Below are 20,612 nucleotides of genomic sequence, written 5' to 3' on the forward strand. Positions count from 1 at the left end.
CACTTCCTGCAAGCCCAATCTATTCAAGCGTGCAAATATAAAAAGCACATATTAATGCCCTGTCAGCATATAGCATGATACTTACATGTTGATCGAAATTATTTTTATAAAAAAATTTACAGAATTCAGGAAAAGAGCTGATGGATTCCCATCCCAAGACAACCTTAAAAACAATCACTGTTTAAACAGAAGTTTTGATTTAATTCCTCACTTGCACTTGATAAAAGTGGTTGTAAAATTGTTACCTAATCAGAACAGTGCTGTTTTGCATCTACTTTGCATAGGTGTAAATAACTACACAAGGTGCAAAGCAGTGCAGATTTGGACTATTAACCTCAATGGAAATAAAAAAAGGATTGGAAGAGCAATGGGAAATAACATACCCCAGGATCTTTGCTAGCCCTCTGAAAGAGACACAAAAAATAGGCCTGATTATCACATTGAAATGCTACAGAAAGCAGTGTGCTCATTTCTGAACGCTGACCTTTACATACAACAGGGAGATAAGATATTAAATCCTAAATGGAAACACAGGAATGAGAAGCAGGAATACTGTGCTCAAGATTGTCACTGACATTTCAGACTCTGAATGAACCTGGCTTGAAAAAAATCTCTTTAGTTTCCTTTCTATTTTTGACAACTCATATTTCACCTATAGTGATTTTTAAAACATGTATTTAAACCTCCAAGATCAATGAAAATATTTTAATATTTTTGTAATTACAGTGGACATTTTGTTTTAAATTCCCTGTTGTGTTAATAATCCAATCACATCAGCACTGAGAGCCTGAAAATGACAAGACCTAAATCAAAAGCAAAGTTGATTTAGTTGATTTTTATTGTCCAAACTGAAGCAAATGCTTACTTACATCAAATAACCACAACATAGTGAATGTCTAAATACTGAAAGAATTTTAAAAATCCAGTTTAAACAATTTAAGTAGCTATTAGTATTCCAGGTAAAGAACTGTGTTTTCAATATAAAAAATTTAAGATGACACTGTACCTTTAAAATGTGCACTAGTAATATTATTTACATTAAAGGAGGAACTATTTTATAATTTCCCCCATTTCCATCCCATAAAGTACATTTTAATCTTAGTAGAAAAGCAGTTGTCCAGAGGAAGTATGACGAGACACCAAACTGTATCTTAGTTGACCACAAAAAAAAACACCCCAGAAAAGAGAGCCAGATGAACTGTGCCTTCTCAATGTAACAAAAAAAAAAAAAAAATATGCTTGGTTTATATATATATAGCCTTGTAGTTACTTGAAAAGCCAGATCACAAGATCTTCAGAAAGGAATGATCCTCTGAAAAGAAAATATTAAAATGGAAATAACAGCAGAGAGGGAGTGAAGTATGTGGAGCTTGCGTAAGGATATTATTCTCTTTCCAGTACACCTATAACTTAACATGTACAGGTGTAACTTAACGAGTGTTATACCTATTTAAAAAGGTGTCACAATGCACAGTACTTTAAATCATTCTCTAAAGAGATGAGAAAACTTATGAACTCTTATCTAGAACTAAAGTCTTCTAAATCAATATGATTCAGTCATTAAAATTATTCAGACACGCTGTTAACATTATGCTCCTAGCATAATAAGTTAAGTAAAACTAGATCTAAAATTTAGGTCTGCAAAAGAAGTATTTTACAAATATCAATAAAAGTTTTTCCACCTTCGTTCCGTTTGTACAGCATCTCGCACAATAGGGTCCAGGCCCATGACTGGGGTTTCCTAGATGCTACAGGAATACACATCAATAATAATATGATGCCAGACAATGTAAATTTTCCTCTGCAAAACTCATAGCTCCAGTCATTGTATTAATGAACACAAGATGGTTGAAGGAGACACTAACAAGTCAAAGGTTATGTCTGCACTACAGCCTATGTCAGTATAACATATGTCGCTCAGGGGTGTAAATAAACCATCCCCCGAGCAACGTAAGTTACAGCAACATAAGCGCTTGTGTGCACAGCACTATGTTAGCAGGAGAGCTTCTCCCACCGACGTAGGTTCTGCAGTTTGCCAAGGTGATTTTATTATGCCAATAGGAGAGCTCTCACCTGTTGGCATAGAGCATCTTCACCAGACACGCTGCAGCAGGACAGCTACACTGATACAGCTGCGCCGCTGCAGCGCTGTGCATGTAGACATGATCTAAGGCAGTGGTTCCAGACTTGTTCCGCCGCTTGTGCAGGGAAAGCCCCTGGCGGGCCGGGCCAGTTTGTTTACCTGCTGCATCCGCAGGTTCGGCAGATTGCGGCTCCCCGTGGCCGCGGTTTGCTGCTCCAGGCCAATGGGAGCTGCTGGAAGCGGCAGCCAGTACGTCCCTCGGCCCGTGCCGCTTCCAGCAGCCCCCATTGGCCTGGAGCACCAAACCGCGGCCACTGGGAGCCACGATCAGCCGCACCTACGGACGCGGCAGGTAAACAAACCGCCCCGGCCCGCCAGGGGCTTTCCCTGCACAAGCAGCGGAACAAGTTTGGGAACCACTGCCCTAAGATGAGTAAACTGAGAGCACAAAGTAAAAGTAAACCAGAATACTATTCTTTTTTAATAACCTAAGATATTAAACACACAGGTAATGATTTTTTTTTCATTTGGGGGAGGTGTTAATATACAGGGCCTCATTCTGACTTCAGTTACATCACTGTAAGTTAGAAGTAACTCAGTTGAACTCAATAGATCTGATTCTCCATTGCTTTGCACTTTAGTATTAATAAGGTACTATGTGTCTGAATGAATTATTCAGATTTAGTAGCATTTTACAACCACTTTTTCCAGGTACAACTGACTACTTCCAGCTTGTCTACAATGGAGAAACAGAAAAAAAAAATTCCCACTTGTGCTATCACCTCTTCAGCTGAATCAGTGAAAGCCATAATGTAAAACGAGGTCCCACAGCAGAACCAAAATTTTTATCACTGCAGAAGTTAGACTTACTTTTAGCAGATTTAACTAATACAGTGGTAAAAACAGGGTGTGTCACAGCAGCCTTGTCTATACTAAGGCTCTCATCATCTGAACTTATGGGAAATATTTTTTTAAGTTTACCTTTGGGTACACCAAGACACAAGGCAGTACAGACTCGGGTCCAATGGAATTACCAGTGGAAGTGATATGGTATCATGTGATCTCTGTATAGAGTACTTTGTTCTATGGTACTTTTATGGGCCGCATTACTGTAGTATCTGAGCAGCCCACAATTTTTAAAGTATTTAGCCTCACAACACCTCTGAGCAGTAGGAAAAAACTATTAACCTCATGTTATAGATCAAAACTGAGGCACAGAGACATTAAGGCCCAGATCCTTAAAGGTATTTAGGCTGCTAACTTCCACTGAAATCAGTGGAAGTTAGGAGCCTAAATATCTTTGTGGATACAGGCCTCAAGTGACTTGCCTGAAGTCACACAGGAAGTCTGTCGCGGTGCAAAAAACTGAATCCATAACTTTGGGCTCCACAGTCAACTCCCTAACCACTAGACCATCCTTTCTCTAATTATGTTTTGTATCCTAAAGACAAGTTAGACATTGCGCAACCTAAACACTAAATCAACACTCCTTTTACTGATGTGAAACTTTATTTTAAATGTAAAACATGTAAAAGCTAAATAGAAAAACTACAGTGGATGCCCTTACAAAGATACTTGAAAGAGTATTTAAATTCTAAGCTCTCCAGGACAGGGAATGTCTCTTACTTTGTTTTTGGAGGGGCCCTAATTTTAGATGAGCCCTTTAGGCCCTAGAGTAATACAAAATAATAATAAAATAATAATACCAGTTCCAGAGGTGTTCCATACTTTCAAAATGGGGAATTCAATTATATCTTATATACAATTTTTTTTCTAATCTGTAAGTGGGACTTTTAAAACTAGGAAATAAATATATTCTGCTAAAAATGTAAACCTTTTCAACTTGTGGGTTCTTCATAGTTCCCTTTACCCTTCTAGGTCATAACACGTGTTTAATATGGGTTATCCCAAAAGCACTTAAATTATCAGATGCCTTCTTAATCCTGATTCCTACCATAAAGTCTTAATAATGACTTTAGGATATTTAGATGTGTAATATCAAGGTAATTTGTCTTCTTTTATCATAAATATCATTTTTAAGGAAGTTAAAAATAAAATCATATTTTCCAGACAAGAAGCAAAATCCAAAAGTGCATCCCTGCTCGTCACCCTCACCCCATCACCATTTCTTCATGTCTCACAAATTGTAAACAATTCCAGACTGTATATTCATATAGAATTTAAGAGACATAAGTTCAAAGTCTAGAGCTATAGCACAATTCAGTAGACTCTAGTCCCACCATAGCAATAATGAACCATGTTTACTCATGTTGTGGCAGCATGCAGTAGTGTTGCAACTTAGCTCACCTACATGGCAATTTCTGTACTGTACTGTTGCCTGGAAACGGCATGTAATTCTATCAAGAGAAACTGTCTAAGCTTCTCAGTAAGAGAGGCATTATTGATCTCAACATATTATTATCCAGAAAGATCTGTACAGTATACTACAGTAAGTTACAGAGGGGATATGCATAGTTTGAAAAACTTGAAATATAACCTCACCTTGTTGCTAGAGAGTTCAATGTCAAAGTACTGAAAATATGAACACACATCAGACAAATAAATTAGTAGCTAATTTATTTCTCTGGTTTATTTAACAATATTCCAAGCTTAGCACATTAAATAAAAACTCACAGACAATGGGTAGGACTAACAATGGCTTTGTCTTAGAACAACGAGACATATCAACTGAACCAATTACAATTTTATTTTGGATACCAAAAATTAAAAGGCCAGAAGAAGCAGAACAGTGCATTGCACTGGTATTGCTGAAACCGATTTGGGGAGAAAACAGGCTGCACTGCATGATAATTTTAGCCTTCAGACACTCCACGTGGAAACGAGGGCTGGAGAGTACCAAAACACATTAGCTGAATTCAGACCTGGGGAGGCTGATTTTCTTTTCTTTTCCATTGGTGTAACTCCACTGATTTCAGTGAAGCTACTCCTAATTACAGTAGCGTAAGAGCAGATTCAAACCTCTGGTGTTAATACAGTGCTTAATTTTTAATGAAAGAGGGTCAGGTCTCAAGCAATTTTTTTTACTTTCATACCTGATGTGGCAAGCCCAAAGGTGCCGGGGATCAGCCCTGGCACAAATTAAGCACAATTTAACAGCTTCAGCTCCTTTAGGGACAAATTCAGTAGGTGACAAATCGCAGTAAAAGTTACTCTTAAAATTGATGTGATAGTGTAAGTTACATCAGCTTGGCATTCAATGTGAAAAACTTTGTAACTTATTCACTGAACAGGTGTAAAAGGAAAATCAGCTAAGAGGTTTGCTTTAACTTCCTCCCTCCAGTTAATCAATTATTCTGCTACGCTTCCTTCACATGTAAGTACACTTGTTTTGCACATTCTCTGGGCCCAATCTCCTACAGCCTTGCACCTTCTGTAGTCATGTACATCTGGCAAAGTGGATGTATGGTGATACCATATCAGAATGGTGTATTTTACACACACTTTTCAGAAGTACAAATAATTACACAAGAGACAGGGCAGTGAAGAATTGGGCCACCTAAATGCTAGGTCTGTACAAGTTAGACCACCATTTACAGTCATTTTTCATTAACTAAAACCTGTGGGATAATTTACACCATTTGATTTGTTTCATGATTCTAATCCCCCTTCCCACCTACTGCCAAATGATCATACTGTGCATCGGTTGGTGAGAACTGTAAAAACAAAATGTAAACATATACAGCTTGATAGTACAAGTGAAACAGCATATTAAATATCACTGTAAATCTCACTTTTGTGTTACTTTTGACCAACCCCTTTATAAAACCATGCATCTATGATTACGAATTCCAAATAGTCATCCCATAATAATACACTGAACAGTCTCTGGTGGACATCTCTTCAAATCAGTGTTGCATAAGACAATCACAGACACACACACGTACATGTTCTGTGTTAGCATTTTATACTGCTGTCCATCATCACAGTATCTGAGTGCTATATGTACACATCTATTTTATAGCATAGTCAGTGAGACTAGTACAACAGAGTGAATGTCTCTGATCTCTGCAACAGCTGAATGATTTCCAACATCACATGATACACAGACTTTCAGGGAATGCATCCGATGAAGTGAACTGTAGCTCACGAAAGCTTATACTCAAATAAATTTGTTAGTCTCTAAGGTGCCACAAGTACTCCTTTTCTTTTGCGAATACAGACTAACATGGCTGCTACTCTGAAGACTTTCAGGGGGCATCCCACTTCTACCTTCATGCTACATTGTAGACTAATGAGAATTTGTATTCTATTCAGTAAGAGTGATATTCCCAGAACGTTTCCAATTGGGAAATGAAAAAAGGGAAAAAAAGAAAAAAACTTTGCCTATAATATGGTAGTTCCAAAAGTCCCCCTATGCATAAGCAAAATATGCTGGCTGCCTCCCCACTCTCACCCAAAAAGTGGACTATACACTTGTTTTAGACATGTAGCTCTTCCTAAGAGATACATTATGTTTTATTATTTTATTTTGCTAAATACTCAGAAAGACTTAAAATATGTAGGCATAGAGACACGGGGGAGCTACTCCAGTACACATAACGATTAATCAGAACTAGTATTGAGATGGGACAGACCAAAGCCCTCTACAGACTGACTCTAAAGGGAAGCAGGGGAAAAGGAAGTTTGTAAGTGCTGACATGACAGGAATCATTATCAAGGTCTAACAACTTGTGTGAGGGTTTTTTTTCCTGCTTAAATACATTTACACAAAATTAAAGCTTAATTTTTTGAAAGGCTCTTTCTACCAAAGATCTTTCTAACTCCCTGGACAAAGTCCCAACTTAAATTAAAACAATTTGTATAAAAACAAATAAAAACACACATGGTCCTTGCCGTTTTCCAATCTCCCTACTTCCCCCATCCTTCAGGGGCCTGATTCTTTGCTGCTTTGCACCTTGTGTAGCCACCACTTAGACCAGGGGTTCTCAAACTGGGGGTCGTGACCCCTCAGCGGTCCCAAGGTTATTACCTGGGGGGTTGCAAGCTGTCAGTCTCCACCCCAAACCCCGCTTTGCCTTCAGCATTTATAATGGTGTTAAATATATTTAAAAGTGTTTTTCATTTATAAGGGGGGGGGGTCACACTCAGAGGCTTGCTGTGTAAAAGGGGTCCTCAGTACAAAAGTTTGAGAACCACTGTCTTAGACTCACACAAAGTGAATGTAAAATGCCACAATTCTGATGTGGTTGTGATTTCCACCTACTTAGTATAAATGTAAGGGGTGACATAAGGGCTCGTCTACACTTGAAAGTTTTACCACTTTAACTATACTAGTATGACTAAGTAACAAAACGTCCTCCAGTGTGGGTGCAGTTATAATGGCATAAAAGCGCTTATACCAATATAGCTTATTCTGGTTTGGGAAGCAAAAAAAAGCTATTATCAGTATCATTGAATCCACACTAGGGCCTATACCTGTATGTCAATTGTGGTGAGAATACACCCCTAATTGATGTAGTTATACCGGCAGAACTTGTAGTGTAGACGAGGCCAAAAGTATGAGGTAGTGAAAAAATCAGGCTTAAAGTTATTTATTGTCTAGTTTCTTCCTAATATTTTTGTAAGAGTCTCTGAAGATCTGACTTATGGGTTTTAAAATCAGCTTTAAATTTAGGAATTTAAACTTCAAAATCCTAATCCATGTTGGCTTCAGAAGTGGATTTGTACATTTTTAAAACTTCTCTGTTTAGGGTCCAAATTCAGAAAAACATCCCTATTACAGAAAGCACATAAGCGCATTCAAGTCCCATTGAAGTACATGGAAATTAAACACATGCGTAAGTGCTTTCCTGAAATTGGGGCCAGAGTCAGGAGTCATGGACTTTGCAGAATTACTTCCTTTTTCATTTCAGTGCTGTATAATCACAAGTCATTCATGTTTTAAGATAGTAGGCAAGACATACAATGGAAGCTTAAACCAAGTCTGTTACGCTTGTTCAATATTTACAGTATTCATAGCATCAAACAGAATAATTTTGGTAACTTAAGACAAATACCTTTTCTTTGTTATTTAATGTACCATAGTATTCCTGTTAAATGAACCCACTGTCTCGGATATTAAAGAAATTGCTGCTTACATTTACTGTGTCATTTAAATTAAAAATCTGTTCCTGTTCCAAGCCCCACTCGCCTTCATCCTCATCTTCAGGTTCTGCTTCAGACACATTGCGAGTGTTTTCATACAAAAAGATCTGCTCATCCACATGAGCTGGGGCTAACCGATTTCTCTTAGCACTTACAACATTAGCAGAAGAACCAAAAAGGCGTTCAGGGAAGACTCTTGTGGCGAGAATACACCAATATTTCTGAAGAACCTTTGGTAAAACAGGAAATAATGCTAGTCTGTCAGACCACCACTTAAGGGGGTCTTCATTTAGACCAAGAACCTTTTGTGACTTAAAGTTGCTCAATTCCTCAACAATCTGAGCATGCCATTCCTCTTGGTCTTCCACCCCTCCTGTCTGGCAAAAGATTTCCGCAAGCATGTTATTGATTGCACTGGTAGGGGGAGGGGTAGACGAGATGATTATTTTTTTCACAGGTGGCTCTTCTGACACTGTAAAGAACTTTTCTTCGGGCCTGAAAGTGTTTTCTTTTACTTTTTCCAAAAGGCTTTTTGCTTCCTCCACCACTCTGTTTTCTACCTGTTGCCGTTCAAATGCTGAAAGGAAAGGCAGTTTTTTGTACCTAGGGTCCAAAAAAGTTGCAACATTGAGAAACATGTCTATCTCAGGTGTATGCTGGTATGTTGTTGATAACTCTTTGGCTATCACTTCCTTGGCCATGCTAATTTCTTTCAAATCATTCTCTTTGATGTTCAACGTGGTATTTAGAAGCATGTGGAGGAGGGGTTTCACCATACTTATTGTTGGATATTTTGAAGCAGACATCATCTCAGCAACCTGTTTAAAGGGCTGCAGTAGGTCCACCAGGCCTTCAACTGTATTCCATTCGCTGGCTTCCAACATCAGATGGTGGTTATTGCTGTCCTCCACAAGAACTGCTGCAATTACAAACTGCTGTTCTTTAAGACGTTGCAACATGGCAAGTGTGCTTCCCCACCAGGAAACACGATCACTTACAAGCATACAGTGCAGAATATTTTGTTGCTTCTGCTTCTCACTTAACATGTACATTGCTACCGTGGACTGCTGAAAATATTCCACCAGTTTTCGGCACCTGGCAAGAAGGCTGCACAGTTTTGGAAGCTGAAAAGCTTGTTGTATTCCTGCATTAAAAGTCTGCCCCAAACAAGGCATTTGTACTGGAATATCTAGGAGAGAGCAAGCTTTCACAATGTCTTTACCATAATCTGTTGTAGCACCAAAGACTTTTGTATTGACCCCCCATTCAATAAAGATTTCATAAAGGACTCGTGTAATAGTTTCTGCAGTATTTTCCTCTGGCACTTCAAACGTTTTTAAACACCGGGAGTTAACAGCCAGACAGTTAGAAGGGTTACTGTTGAGAAAATGAACTGCAAGTGTTACATACGATCTATTCTGGTTTTCACTTCTCCACATGTCAGTGGATATGCCACACCATAGAATTTCAGTAAGTTCTTTTAACACAATTTCTCTAATAGCATTGTATTTTTCAGGAATTGCTTTTGTGCAGAAATATTTCCTGCTAGGAAGTTCATATCTAGGATCAGCTGTTCTCAAAAGTGCCTTGAATGTGGGTTCATCAACAATAGAGGAAGGATACATGCCCTCACAAATTAGGCTAATCACAGCAGAAGTCAGTTCTTGATGCTTTTTGTTTTCATAATTGTGGCTGGTTTTCATAATTAAAGTGTCTTGAACAACCTGCTGTGACGATTCTGGCTTCAGTTTTGAAAATGCAGTAGCAAACGCTTCCCTCATTTGTTCAGTGTTACTTTTCACAAATTCGCAGAACTCATCAGGATGATTTTTCTCAAGGTGGTATGAAAGGTTGGACGTGTTTCCTGAATAGGCAATTTGGGCCATGCAGATGCGGCAATAGATTTTCTTCCACTGTAATATGCATCCTTCTGCATTAGTATCAAACCCAAAGTACTTCCATACTTTACTCTTTGCTCTTGGATGAGCCACTAACTTTAGATCTGATGGCGAGCCTTCTAAGCTTTTATTCTCCATTGCTTCTTGGCCACCGTCCCACCTTTTGATCCTTCACTCATTAATGAGTACCTGATAAAGGCAGTAAGATAAAGATACAATGAGAAAGCACACGTGAAGCACACTCAACTATGTGAAATCAGTGCTTCTGTGAATACACCACGAAACCTACCTTCCTAATTACATTTGCAAATTTGAAGAGGAGGTTTACAGGAAGTGTGACCTATAGGAAGACCCATTAGAATGCCAAAAATAAAAGTGTTTTAATATGTGAAGCGATGCTGTGACTGAGCTAGTAGAACCAAGAAAAACTGAGTTTCTTGAGAAACATGAAAATTCTTGGTAGAGAAAGTGTAATGGTCACTGTAGAGTTTTAGTACGTTATTGCCACATACATTAGACATTTGTTTATAGTAGCTCCCTATCCTAAAATTATACTTAAGGTTGAGTCAACATCCCTTTGCACAAGAATTATTGAACTCTGCTGTTAACATTTATTTCAGCAGAAATTTGATACACAAGGAACAAATGTTTGTTTGTTCTAAAACAAATTTTGTTAAGTTGGTTTGACTTTGTTAGAGATCAATTTTTTAAGTTGCACATTACAACTATGGAACTGATCCTGCTCTGCTGAAATCAAAGGACATTTTCCAGCTGGATTCATAAAGTAGGATCAGAGCCCTCATACAGAGCAACAATATACATTTGAGGACTTTCCTGCCTGCCTCTTTGTGGAATTAATGTTCAGAGCTCTTGGCTCCTGGAATATCAGCACCTTATAATTGCAGGAAGAGAGGCAGACAGGGGAACTTTTATCAACATAATAAGCATTAAAATATGTCAGTTTGAACATTCTTTTTAGCTGTTCAGAAGAATAAACATAAGAGTTTTCTGTGCGCTCTGGAAAATTATACCTACAGATTTGCATGGGGCAAAATATTTTTGCCAGAAAAGTATAATAAAGCCACCAGTCTCCCTGCAAGCAACCACCTGCCAGAGCTCATTTCTCTGCACCTGTGCACCATGACACATGGCTGAGACTGCTGCATGTGTAGATGTTGCTTTGTCTACCTCTACCATGGCTGCAACCTAGCCAGATGATTGCCAACAGACCCTCAAACAGCCCCATTCTTGAAATGCTCAGTAAGCGGGTAACAAGGATCAGTAAGGAGAGAGGAAAGGAGCCACCAGGGAACAGAAGTGCAGGCACATACAAAAATTGGAGAGGACCAGAGTTGAGAATACGTTCATGATGCATTCTATTGAGAATGGGATATCAACAAATCAATAAGTTGGGGGAAGAAGACATGTCCACATCATTTCCTGTCAGTGGCAGCACCAGGCCAGGAAACAGAAAAGGAAAGCCCTGGGTGAATAAGACAAGCTAGTAGGCTTTTCATGACATTGTTGCAGACCTGCGGAAATGTTTGTGTGAGTGTGTATCTTTTCAGTGAAGTTGCTCCTGTGGTCTTACTCTATGGAGTAAGGGACTTTTGTTCCTTTTAACCATTTAGTTATTTTTTTAATATTTTGGGGTTTTTTAATAAAATATTAAGATAAGGTTATTGAAGGTTAAAGATGAGGGGGGGTTGCAGATTTTTTGGTTTGGCTGATTTCTTTAAATATTTACATCTGAAGATTCTGCATCAGGAAGTAAAACTATTCTGTTTTTAAAAAGGTGCTCTGAATCCTGGTATGTCCTTTGCTATGACTAATTTCAGTGCTTGAGTCATCAATATGAATTATTGACCCAACATGGTTATGCTGTTTCATTCCAAAGATCAATATTAAGAGAGATATGGGATAGCTCAGTGGTTTGAGCATTGGCCTGCTAAACCCGGGATTGCGAGTTCAATCCTTGAGGGGGCCATTTAGGGATCTGGGGCAAAAATTGGGGATTGGTCCTGCTTTGAGCATGGGGTTGGACTAGATGACCTCCTGAGGTCCCTTCCAACCCTTATATTCTATGAATAACAACACCATGTTATGCATTCTCATCGTATCACAATATAATTTAGAAGGAGAGGTATATACAGTATAATGTTAAAGATGATGGTTTTAATAGCTTCATATTATGCACCTGCATGATGTACCATATCAGAATTTGCTATTATTATTGCTTTCAGATGCCTCTATTTCAAGCCATGTCACAGTGTTTCTGGGACACATACAGACTCAACGAATTTCATTTTAAACCAGAGTATCCCTTACTGTAACACAGAGGTTCCTGGAAGCAAAGAGGACAGTAGAGTAACAAAACAGGTGGTGTGCCTTTAATATTTAAAATTAAGGAGGGAAATTCTACAACATACAGATTCTGTCATATAACAACAAAACGCAAGTTAATTCACAGTGAATGAATGTCTCAGACTCCCTCCACCCGATTTTATGACCGTAAGATCTTTTCTACCATTTTTATACAGATTTGACATTTAACTAGAGTGGTACACTGTCGCATCGCCACAGTTAAGGATACATCAGCATACCACCACCTTAATTACAACACTGAACCACACACTGTCACAGTAACCCTAATATAGAGTGCAGCTCTTCACTGCCTTTCCTAAACTGTTGTGCAGCACGGCTGGTGCTACTGAAAAGGCTCCTATATATTACTCCAAGAATGGGACTCCTGGTGAGAGTCTGAGCACCTTTAATTCTATTTGATTTCAACTGGAGTTGATGGCACTCAGCACCTGTGTGCTTTGTAAAGCACTTTGGGGTCTTATCTATGATAGTACTGTATTATAGGGAGAGGTGACAGCAACCCCTGTATTTAAGTTACCTAATATTCCTTATAAAAATATTTTTGTGACTTTAAAAAAAAACTGAAGCTCTAATACATCCATTATTTGCTGCAAATCTTTGAAATTCCACAAGGAGAAAGCACCCAGGCTACAAGATGACTTTTTCTTTTGCTCAAGAAATTTCATTCGTATTTAAATGAGCTGTAAACTGTTAAAAACTGCCACTTCCCTTCTCTTGTTTGTGTAGCTCAAGAAAATTTTGACAGCATGCCAAAATAATAACTGAACATCAACATTCTAAAGAGCTGGGCTTACATCACTACTAGAGAAGCACTCTACATTGGCCTGAAAGCTGAGAGTAGCTGTAGCAATGGAAAGGAGGAGGAGAAGAGAGTTAGGACTCACTGAGCTCCCTTACACAGCACATGGCCTCAGCTTCTCATCCCCACTGCAAAGGGTACCAGCAGGGCTGGAGCTCTCCCAATTCTTGGGGAAGAAGGAAGAGAACCAGGCTGGATTCCTTCCAACCACCGCCTGGACCTAGCCTGTGAGGCCCACCCTTCAGTACAGTAGAACCTCAGAGTTACGAACACCAGAGTTACAAACTGACCAGACAACCACACATGTCATTTGGAACCAGAAGTACACAATCAGGCAGCAGCAGAGACAAAAAAAATACAAAAACAAACAAACAAAACAAAAAATACAGTACAGTACTGGATTAAATGTAAACTACTAAAAAAATAAGGGGACGTTTAAAAAAAGATTTGAGAAGATAAGGAAACTGTTTCTGTGCTTGTTTCGTTTAAATTCAGATAGTTAAAAGCAGCATTTTTCTTCTGCATAGTAAAGTTTCAAATTTCTATTAAACCAATGTTCACTTGTAAACTTTTGAAAGAACAACAACAACATTTTGTGCAAAGTTAGGAACAACCTCCATTCCAGAGATGTTCATAACTCTGAGGTTCTACTGTAGTCTCCTGCTGCAAGCTAAACACATAGATAGTCCTATTGCTCCAGTGGCTGGAAGTTAAGGGTGTAAACCTTGGTGATCATACAAGATAGGAAGGGTTGCTACAACTGTATATAAAATAATTTGTTTTACCTTTTCTCTTTTAAAAAAAAAAAAACTAAGAAATTTTATACAAAATCTACATTAAAAAGTTAATTAGGTTGCAAAGAGAAGCACCTGAAAGATATGAAATACCAGATTTAGTATCAACCATATTACCAGAATTCTACCTTGTTGTCCATGTACAATGTAAAACAGTCTCAAATACAGCCCACCCTTTTCCCCCGCCTCCGCCCCACAGACTTCTGCCTTATTCAGTGCATAGGCAACAATACATTTGGCATTTCCTAACTTTTCAGTGCATAACTTTGCAATCTAAATTGCTCTCTTTTAAAGGTAGTCTTTTTCAGGATATAATTTAATATCTTACATGTACAATATATATAGTTCCTTTCATCTTGATGGATCCCAGATATTATTCCTCTCATATATATGAATCGCTTCACCAGAAATGGCTCACAAACTGTCTATGGAGTGAAACAATTCTAACAACTTGGAAACATAATTTTTTAAGACCGGAAGTAAAGCATCCTTAATCTATTATAATACTTTCTCCATATGAAATAAAAGATATTAATACTTGAATCATAACTGAGGGGACCCAAGATCTCTATTATTAACAATTTTGAAAATTATCATGAAAGCCAGAAGAAAATAATTTCATTTAGATTAATTAGCGAGAGGAAATTTAAAGTCTATCTGAGGTTAAAAGGTGTTTTTAAAAACATGAATGACTAATATTAGTACTCAGTTCTAAGTCACTTTCTGCATCTCTCAAGTACCAAATATAAACATTAAGAAGTCTTTTCCAAAAGTACAAAACATGCAGCATTGAGTATGTCTGAAGCCAAATGAAATTAAATGATTTATGCAATAGAAGAGCAAATGCAGCATGAGGAAAAAACAAAAAATTCTTGACAATCCTTCAACATGATCATAGAAATTCCTACTCTGTGAAACAATTAATGTCAGAGACAGCATGATTTTAAAAAGATTAAAAAAAACAATGAAATGACTTTCAATGGGCCGAAACCACATTTCCGGTATTAACTTCCTGGTGTCACAATTAGCTAGCTCATCTTTTGTAAATTCACTGATTAGATTTTTGTTTTTAAAACTTGCTTTTGAGGCAAGGTCACACCTTAGATTAAGATATCAGTTCGAGCATTAAGCATACAGTAGTATCTATTTGAATTATTAGTTATCTTTGTACACACAGCACTAGCAGATTATATATTACCATACTGATCTTTAATTATACTATTTTACACAATTAGTATTGAAAAATGTTTAAATAATAATTTATATAATTCTTCTTCCTTCTTTATTTTCCAGCACTGCACTTAATTGTGAAGTCTACATTAAATTCACAGGTTTCAGAGTAGCAGCCATGTTACTCTGTATCCGCAAAAAGAACAGGAGTACTTGTGGCACCTTAGAGACTAACAAATTTATTACAGCATAAGCTTTCGTGGGCTACAGCCCACTTCACTGGATGCATAGAATGGAACATATAGTAGCCACCCTCTCTGTATGTGTGTGTGTCTATATATATATATATATATATATATATATATATATATTCTTACTATATGTTCCATTCTATGCATCCGATGAAGTGGGCCCCGAAAGCTTATGCTCTAATAAATTTGTTAGTCTCTAAGGTGCCACAAGTACTCCTGTTCTTTTTATTAAATTCTGCATTCAAATTCCTCCTTCTGTGTTTCAGGTTCCAAGTCCGAAGCAAACTTCCTGATATTCCTACCTGGAATGCTGTGAAATTTGCACTTTCATGTTATATATTTACACTTTCGTGTTTTCAGTTCACAAATCAAGACAATTACTACAATATATTTTGCTCCCAGAGCTGCCTCATTTGTACAGTTCAAACTGTCCTTTCCATACACACCACCCTAAACAAAACCTTTAAAATTAGACATTTATTAGCAGGATGTAGTAGGAGTCAGTATTTAGAAAGACAAGTTGTGAACTGAAAACAGCATACAACCTTGATTAATTCAGGAAACGAAAACTAATTTAATTTAGTTTAGTTTAGACTGCAGCTCCCGAATATTTCTGTAATATAGTATAACAAACTTTTTTTAAAAGAATGCAGCTTCTGAAGATATAAGGGCTGCAGCTACACTAGTACACTTCAGACCCTTAATTCAACACAGGGCAGATCTATCACTGGATGCCAGATGGCTTTCTATAATATAGCTTCCACCATGGAGCTGCACCTATGCTGAATTATGGCTATGTGGCTTGCCAGTGTAGATGAGGTCAAGCAGCTCTGAGGTCCAAATTCCAGAACATGGAGACTTGAGGAGCTAAACTACAACTCTTTGGCTATCCCCTATTCCCCCCCAATGTTTTTTTAAATGTCTCTCATGATGAGGCAACTGATATTTGATTTATGTACCTTTTATTCCAGTAATCATAGCTTTTTGAGAATTGAGGATTACAAGGGTTAGAAAAAGCTTTCAACTTCTGTATTTTAAAATATTTTTAGTCCACTAACTTCTTGACACAACTGTTGCTTCTTTATTCCAATAAAAGTAGCAGATTACTGATCCAAGATTAACTATGTCCATTCTTTGAAATCTTACCTAAACTAGTCTAATGTCCATATCAAAATACCACTGTTAACAAGTTGGTTTGTTTTTTAATCACACTGTTTCAAATACGTTCTTGATATTTTTTGATTTGTTAATTATATTTAAGATTACAATAAAATAAAATGTTTGGGTCAAACTTTGTCATAATATTTCTGTTCAGTTCTAAATTTTGAAAGCGTTACACACCCTAGGCATACTACACAAATTTACCCTGCCAAGAAAAACTAATGCTAGAAGAATGCTCAGCTGACATAAAACTGTAGGCACACATCTCCTTTTTTTCTTTTCTTTTTGGCATGTTATATGTTTTTGAGAATGAGAAAGCAAAACTCAAATCTGCATTAGAATTATTAGTATGGAAGTAACATTACCCAATGAACCCATGTGTGGAAATCTGTACTATCCAGTCTTTGCATTAATTTTACGATTAATTTATTCTCTCTCCTCTCTAGTACCTCAACTATACAATAAATTGATTTGGGCCTCATATTTTAGATAATCTCACTGAACTGCATACCTACACCTGCATTTTTGTTATTCTTGTTAAAACCACCATTACCTCCATAAGAGCCACATTTGAAGCTAGTCAGAAAAAATAAACAGAACCAAACTAATGAGCTGCAGTGATGCTGTCACTCATTACATGGTTTTCAGGCCTTCCCAAGTTGCAGGGAGTTGTTAGAAGCACCAACAAATTAAAAAGGGTTTTTAAAAATCAGTTTCCTTTTAAATTTAAGATTCCTATTGTGCTGATGTCTGGCCTGAAGAGATTCCCAGATCAATCAGTTCTGGAAACCTCAAGCTTCCTTCACAGATACCTAATGTGGGGAAACAGAACATCATTAAGTTTTCTGTTAATCATAAAAATAATTTAAAAACGTAACACACAACTATCAGAAAAGGAACTAAACTAAAAGCTCCATAGAGCAAACTGAATGCCATTGAATTGTCTCCTTAAATACTGGCAATTAATGACAATATATATTCAGCATACAGAATGTGTACACCAACACTCCCACCAATGACTGGGGGAGAAGAGAAGACTAGCAGTCTGTGAGAGTCGAATTCAGTGAAGAAGTTCACCACCGTCAAGTACTGGAGGAGTGATTGTAGAGAGGATGTAATCAAGTGGCCGGGAGTGTGGAGGAATAAAGCTCAGTGTCCAACTTTAGCAGAGATGGAGGAATTTACTTTTGCGTGGTAGAATTCAAAAGCAGGCAAGGAGAACAGGGAGGGTTCTAGCCTAGTATCTAGGTGAAGGACCAGGACAGAGGAAGGTAGCCAGGCAAAGAAGCAAGTTCTTGCTCAGTATGTAGGTACAGCAGAACAAGCTAGGGAGATTGGCGATTTTCTATAGGTTTATCACCACAGTATCTGAGCACATCACAAACACTGATCAATCCTCAAAACCCATGTGAGGCAGGGACCTGAGGCACAAACAGATCAAAAACCACGCCTTGAAACTGGGACAATGCGGGGAACTGAACTCAGATCTCCTGAGTCTGTCCAGCAACTTAACCAAAATGCCACTCGGGTCCAGCAGCAGAGAGGTATATGCAAGGGTGTGTGCAGGGGCATAACGCAGGGGCCTGGGGCAAGTGCAGTAACGGGGAAGGGGGAGACTATGGGTCTAGCACAGAGCTGGGCAAACTATGGCCAGCGGGACCCTCCTGCCCAACCCCTGAGCTCCTGGCCTGGGGGGGGCTAGTCCCCAGCCCTTCCCTGCTGTTCCCCCTCCCCTCCAGCCTCAGTGCGCCGCTCTGGGCAGCCAGGCAGCGCAGTTGCAGAGCTGCAGTCTGACGGTGCTCTGGGCGGTGCAACTGTATTGTCGCCAGCCACCAGTGCTCCGGGCACCACAATAAGGGGGGATTGGATAAAGGGCAGGGGAGTTCGGGGGTGTGGACAGGGGTCAGAGCGGTCAGAGTGTGGCAAACAGGGGGGTTGAATAGGGCAGGGATCCCGGGGGAGCAGTCAGGAATGAGAGGGGGGCTTGGATGGGGCAGCAGGGGGCAGTCAGGGGTGGGAGGTCCGGTGGTGGTCAGGGGACAGGGAGCAAGGGGTGGTGGATGGGGCAGGAGTCCCGTGGGGCTGTCAGGGAACAGGGGGCGGGGGTTGGATGGGGCGGGAGTCCCGGGGCAGTGGTCAGGGGGCAAGAAGCAGAGGACAGGGGGTTTGGATAGGAGGCGAGGGCCGGGCCACGCCTGGCTGTTTGAGGAGACACAACCTCCCTTTACTGGTCCTCCATACAATTTTGGAAACCCAGTGTGGTCCTCAGACCAAAAAGGAATCTCAGGGGGGCCCTCAGGGGACAGGGAACAGGGGGGTTGGATGGGGCAGGGTCCCGGGGGGGGGGGGGCAGTCAGGAATGAGGGGGGGTTGGATGGGGCAGTGGGGGTCAGTCGGGGGGGGAGGTCCGGGGGTGGTCAGGGGACAGGGAGCAAGGGGTGGTGGATGGGGCAGGAGTCCCAGGGGGCCGTCAGGGAACGGGGGGCCTGGATGGGGCAGGAGTCCCAGGGGAGGGGTCAGGAGACGAGAAGCGGGGGTGAGGGGCGTTGGATAGGGGGCGGGGTCACGCCTGGCTGTTTGGGGAACCGGCCCTGCATACAATATTGGAAACCCGATGCGACCCTCAGGCCAAAAAGTTTGCCCGCCCCTGGTCCAGCACGGGAACGGGTGCAGTTAAAGCAGCAAGGGGGCGTGTGCAGGTGCCTCCCCAGTAACTGGGTATGGCAGCAGCCGCCTAGGGAAGGGGAACGGGCCGGCTCAAGCCCACGAGCCGCCTGCAAGGCCAGCACGGGAAAGGGCCCAGCGGCCAGGCGCGGACCCAGCCCAGCAGGCAGGGGCGCGCGGAGGGCGCCAGCGCGGCGGGCCGAGGGGAGGCTGGAGCGCGCAGCTCCGTGGCCCGGCGCAGCAGCGGCGTGTGCAGCGCACGGGGGAGGCGCGCCAGGGCCAGGCCCTGTGGTACCGCAGCCCTGGCAGGAAGGGGAGCCCCCCGTGCGGCCGAGGGCAGGCTGCGCCCAGCCTCTGCGCCCACGCAGCAGCCGAAGCCCGGGGGCGCTGCGGCCCCTCGCTGTGCGCAGGGGCCAAGGTCACGGCACACGCCCCAGCCCCCGCGGGGACAGTGGGGCCCGGGCGGGGGAGGAAGGGAAGGCTGCAAAGGGAGAGCGGCCGCCGGCCTCCTGCTCTCCCCCGGCCCCGTTAGGAGAGCGGGCGCGGTGCCCGTGGCCTCGGCGGACCCCAGTCGGGCTGCGCCCAGTGCCGCTGCACGGCGCCGCACGGGGCAGCAGCGGGCGCGGGGCGCGATGCTCTCACCTGGCGCGGGGGCCCCGCCGGGGCGGAGGCGGCGCAGCAGCTGGTGCAGGGCGACGGCGAGGCCGATGCAATAGAGCCGCAGCGCGGGCAGCGCCCGAGACAATAGCGACATGGCTGCCTCCCGCCCCTCGGCGCGGGGACGAGGCCCCGGCGCGCCTCTCGTGTGTGTGTGTGTGTCTGCTCCGGGGCTGGGCGGACGCGGCGCTGCTGCAGAGCCCACACCCAGCGGAAGGGAAAGCGCCGCCGCTGTCACAGGCTGCACGGCCCGGACGCTCTGCCGCTCGCTTCTGGGCATGTGCGCGGCCACCCCGCGTCAGGGCGGGGGAAGGGGAGAGCGGCCCCTGAGCCCCGTGCCTCCAGTGGCGCCCCCAGGCGCCGAGCGGGCGGGTGGCGGGGCGGGATTGTCTCGGGGAGACGATGCCACCCGAGTTGGGGAGAGATGCAGCCGGGGCTGCGCTAGCTGCCAGGGAGGCGGGAGGTGCAGGGGCCAGCTGGCCGGGGCCCGGTTGTTTTTGGATTTGCCGAGGAGTCAGGCTGGAGAACTGAGCAGCCGGAAAGTAATGGGGCCCTGTGGGTGCCTCCTGAAAGGGAGCTCTGAGCCTGGGCCCCCAGCCATGAAAATGAGGCCAGAGCCGGCTGCCCTTACATTGTAAAGTGTGC

The 20,612-nt window shown here is 41.7% G+C and overlaps 1 protein-coding gene across 5 annotated transcripts in view; it reads right to left on the reverse strand.

Annotated features, from left to right (window-relative positions):
- The window catches only part of ZBED1 (zinc finger BED-type containing 1), a 217,263-nt gene extending 197,062 nt beyond the window's left edge, over positions 1 to 20,201 (reverse strand). For 3 of the 5 annotated variants that reach the window (XM_077815330.1, XM_077815320.1, XM_077815309.1), the window contains exon 1: positions 19,953 to 20,201. In XM_077815330.1, the coding sequence (XP_077671456.1) occupies positions 19,953 to 20,064 (112 nt within the window). In that variant the 5' untranslated portion in view covers positions 20,065 to 20,201. Of the gene's footprint in view, positions 1 to 4,582; positions 10,276 to 19,952 lie in introns of those variants that run through there. The other 2 variants (XM_077815300.1, XM_077815292.1) reach the window with 2 other exon arrangements.
- Between the last annotated feature and the right edge of the window lie 411 nt (positions 20,202 to 20,612).

The sequence above is a fragment of the Eretmochelys imbricata genome, chromosome 1 (assembly GCF_965152235.1).
Source record: "Eretmochelys imbricata isolate rEreImb1 chromosome 1, rEreImb1.hap1, whole genome shotgun sequence".
NCBI classification, from domain to species: Eukaryota; Metazoa; Chordata; order Testudines; family Cheloniidae; genus Eretmochelys; species Eretmochelys imbricata.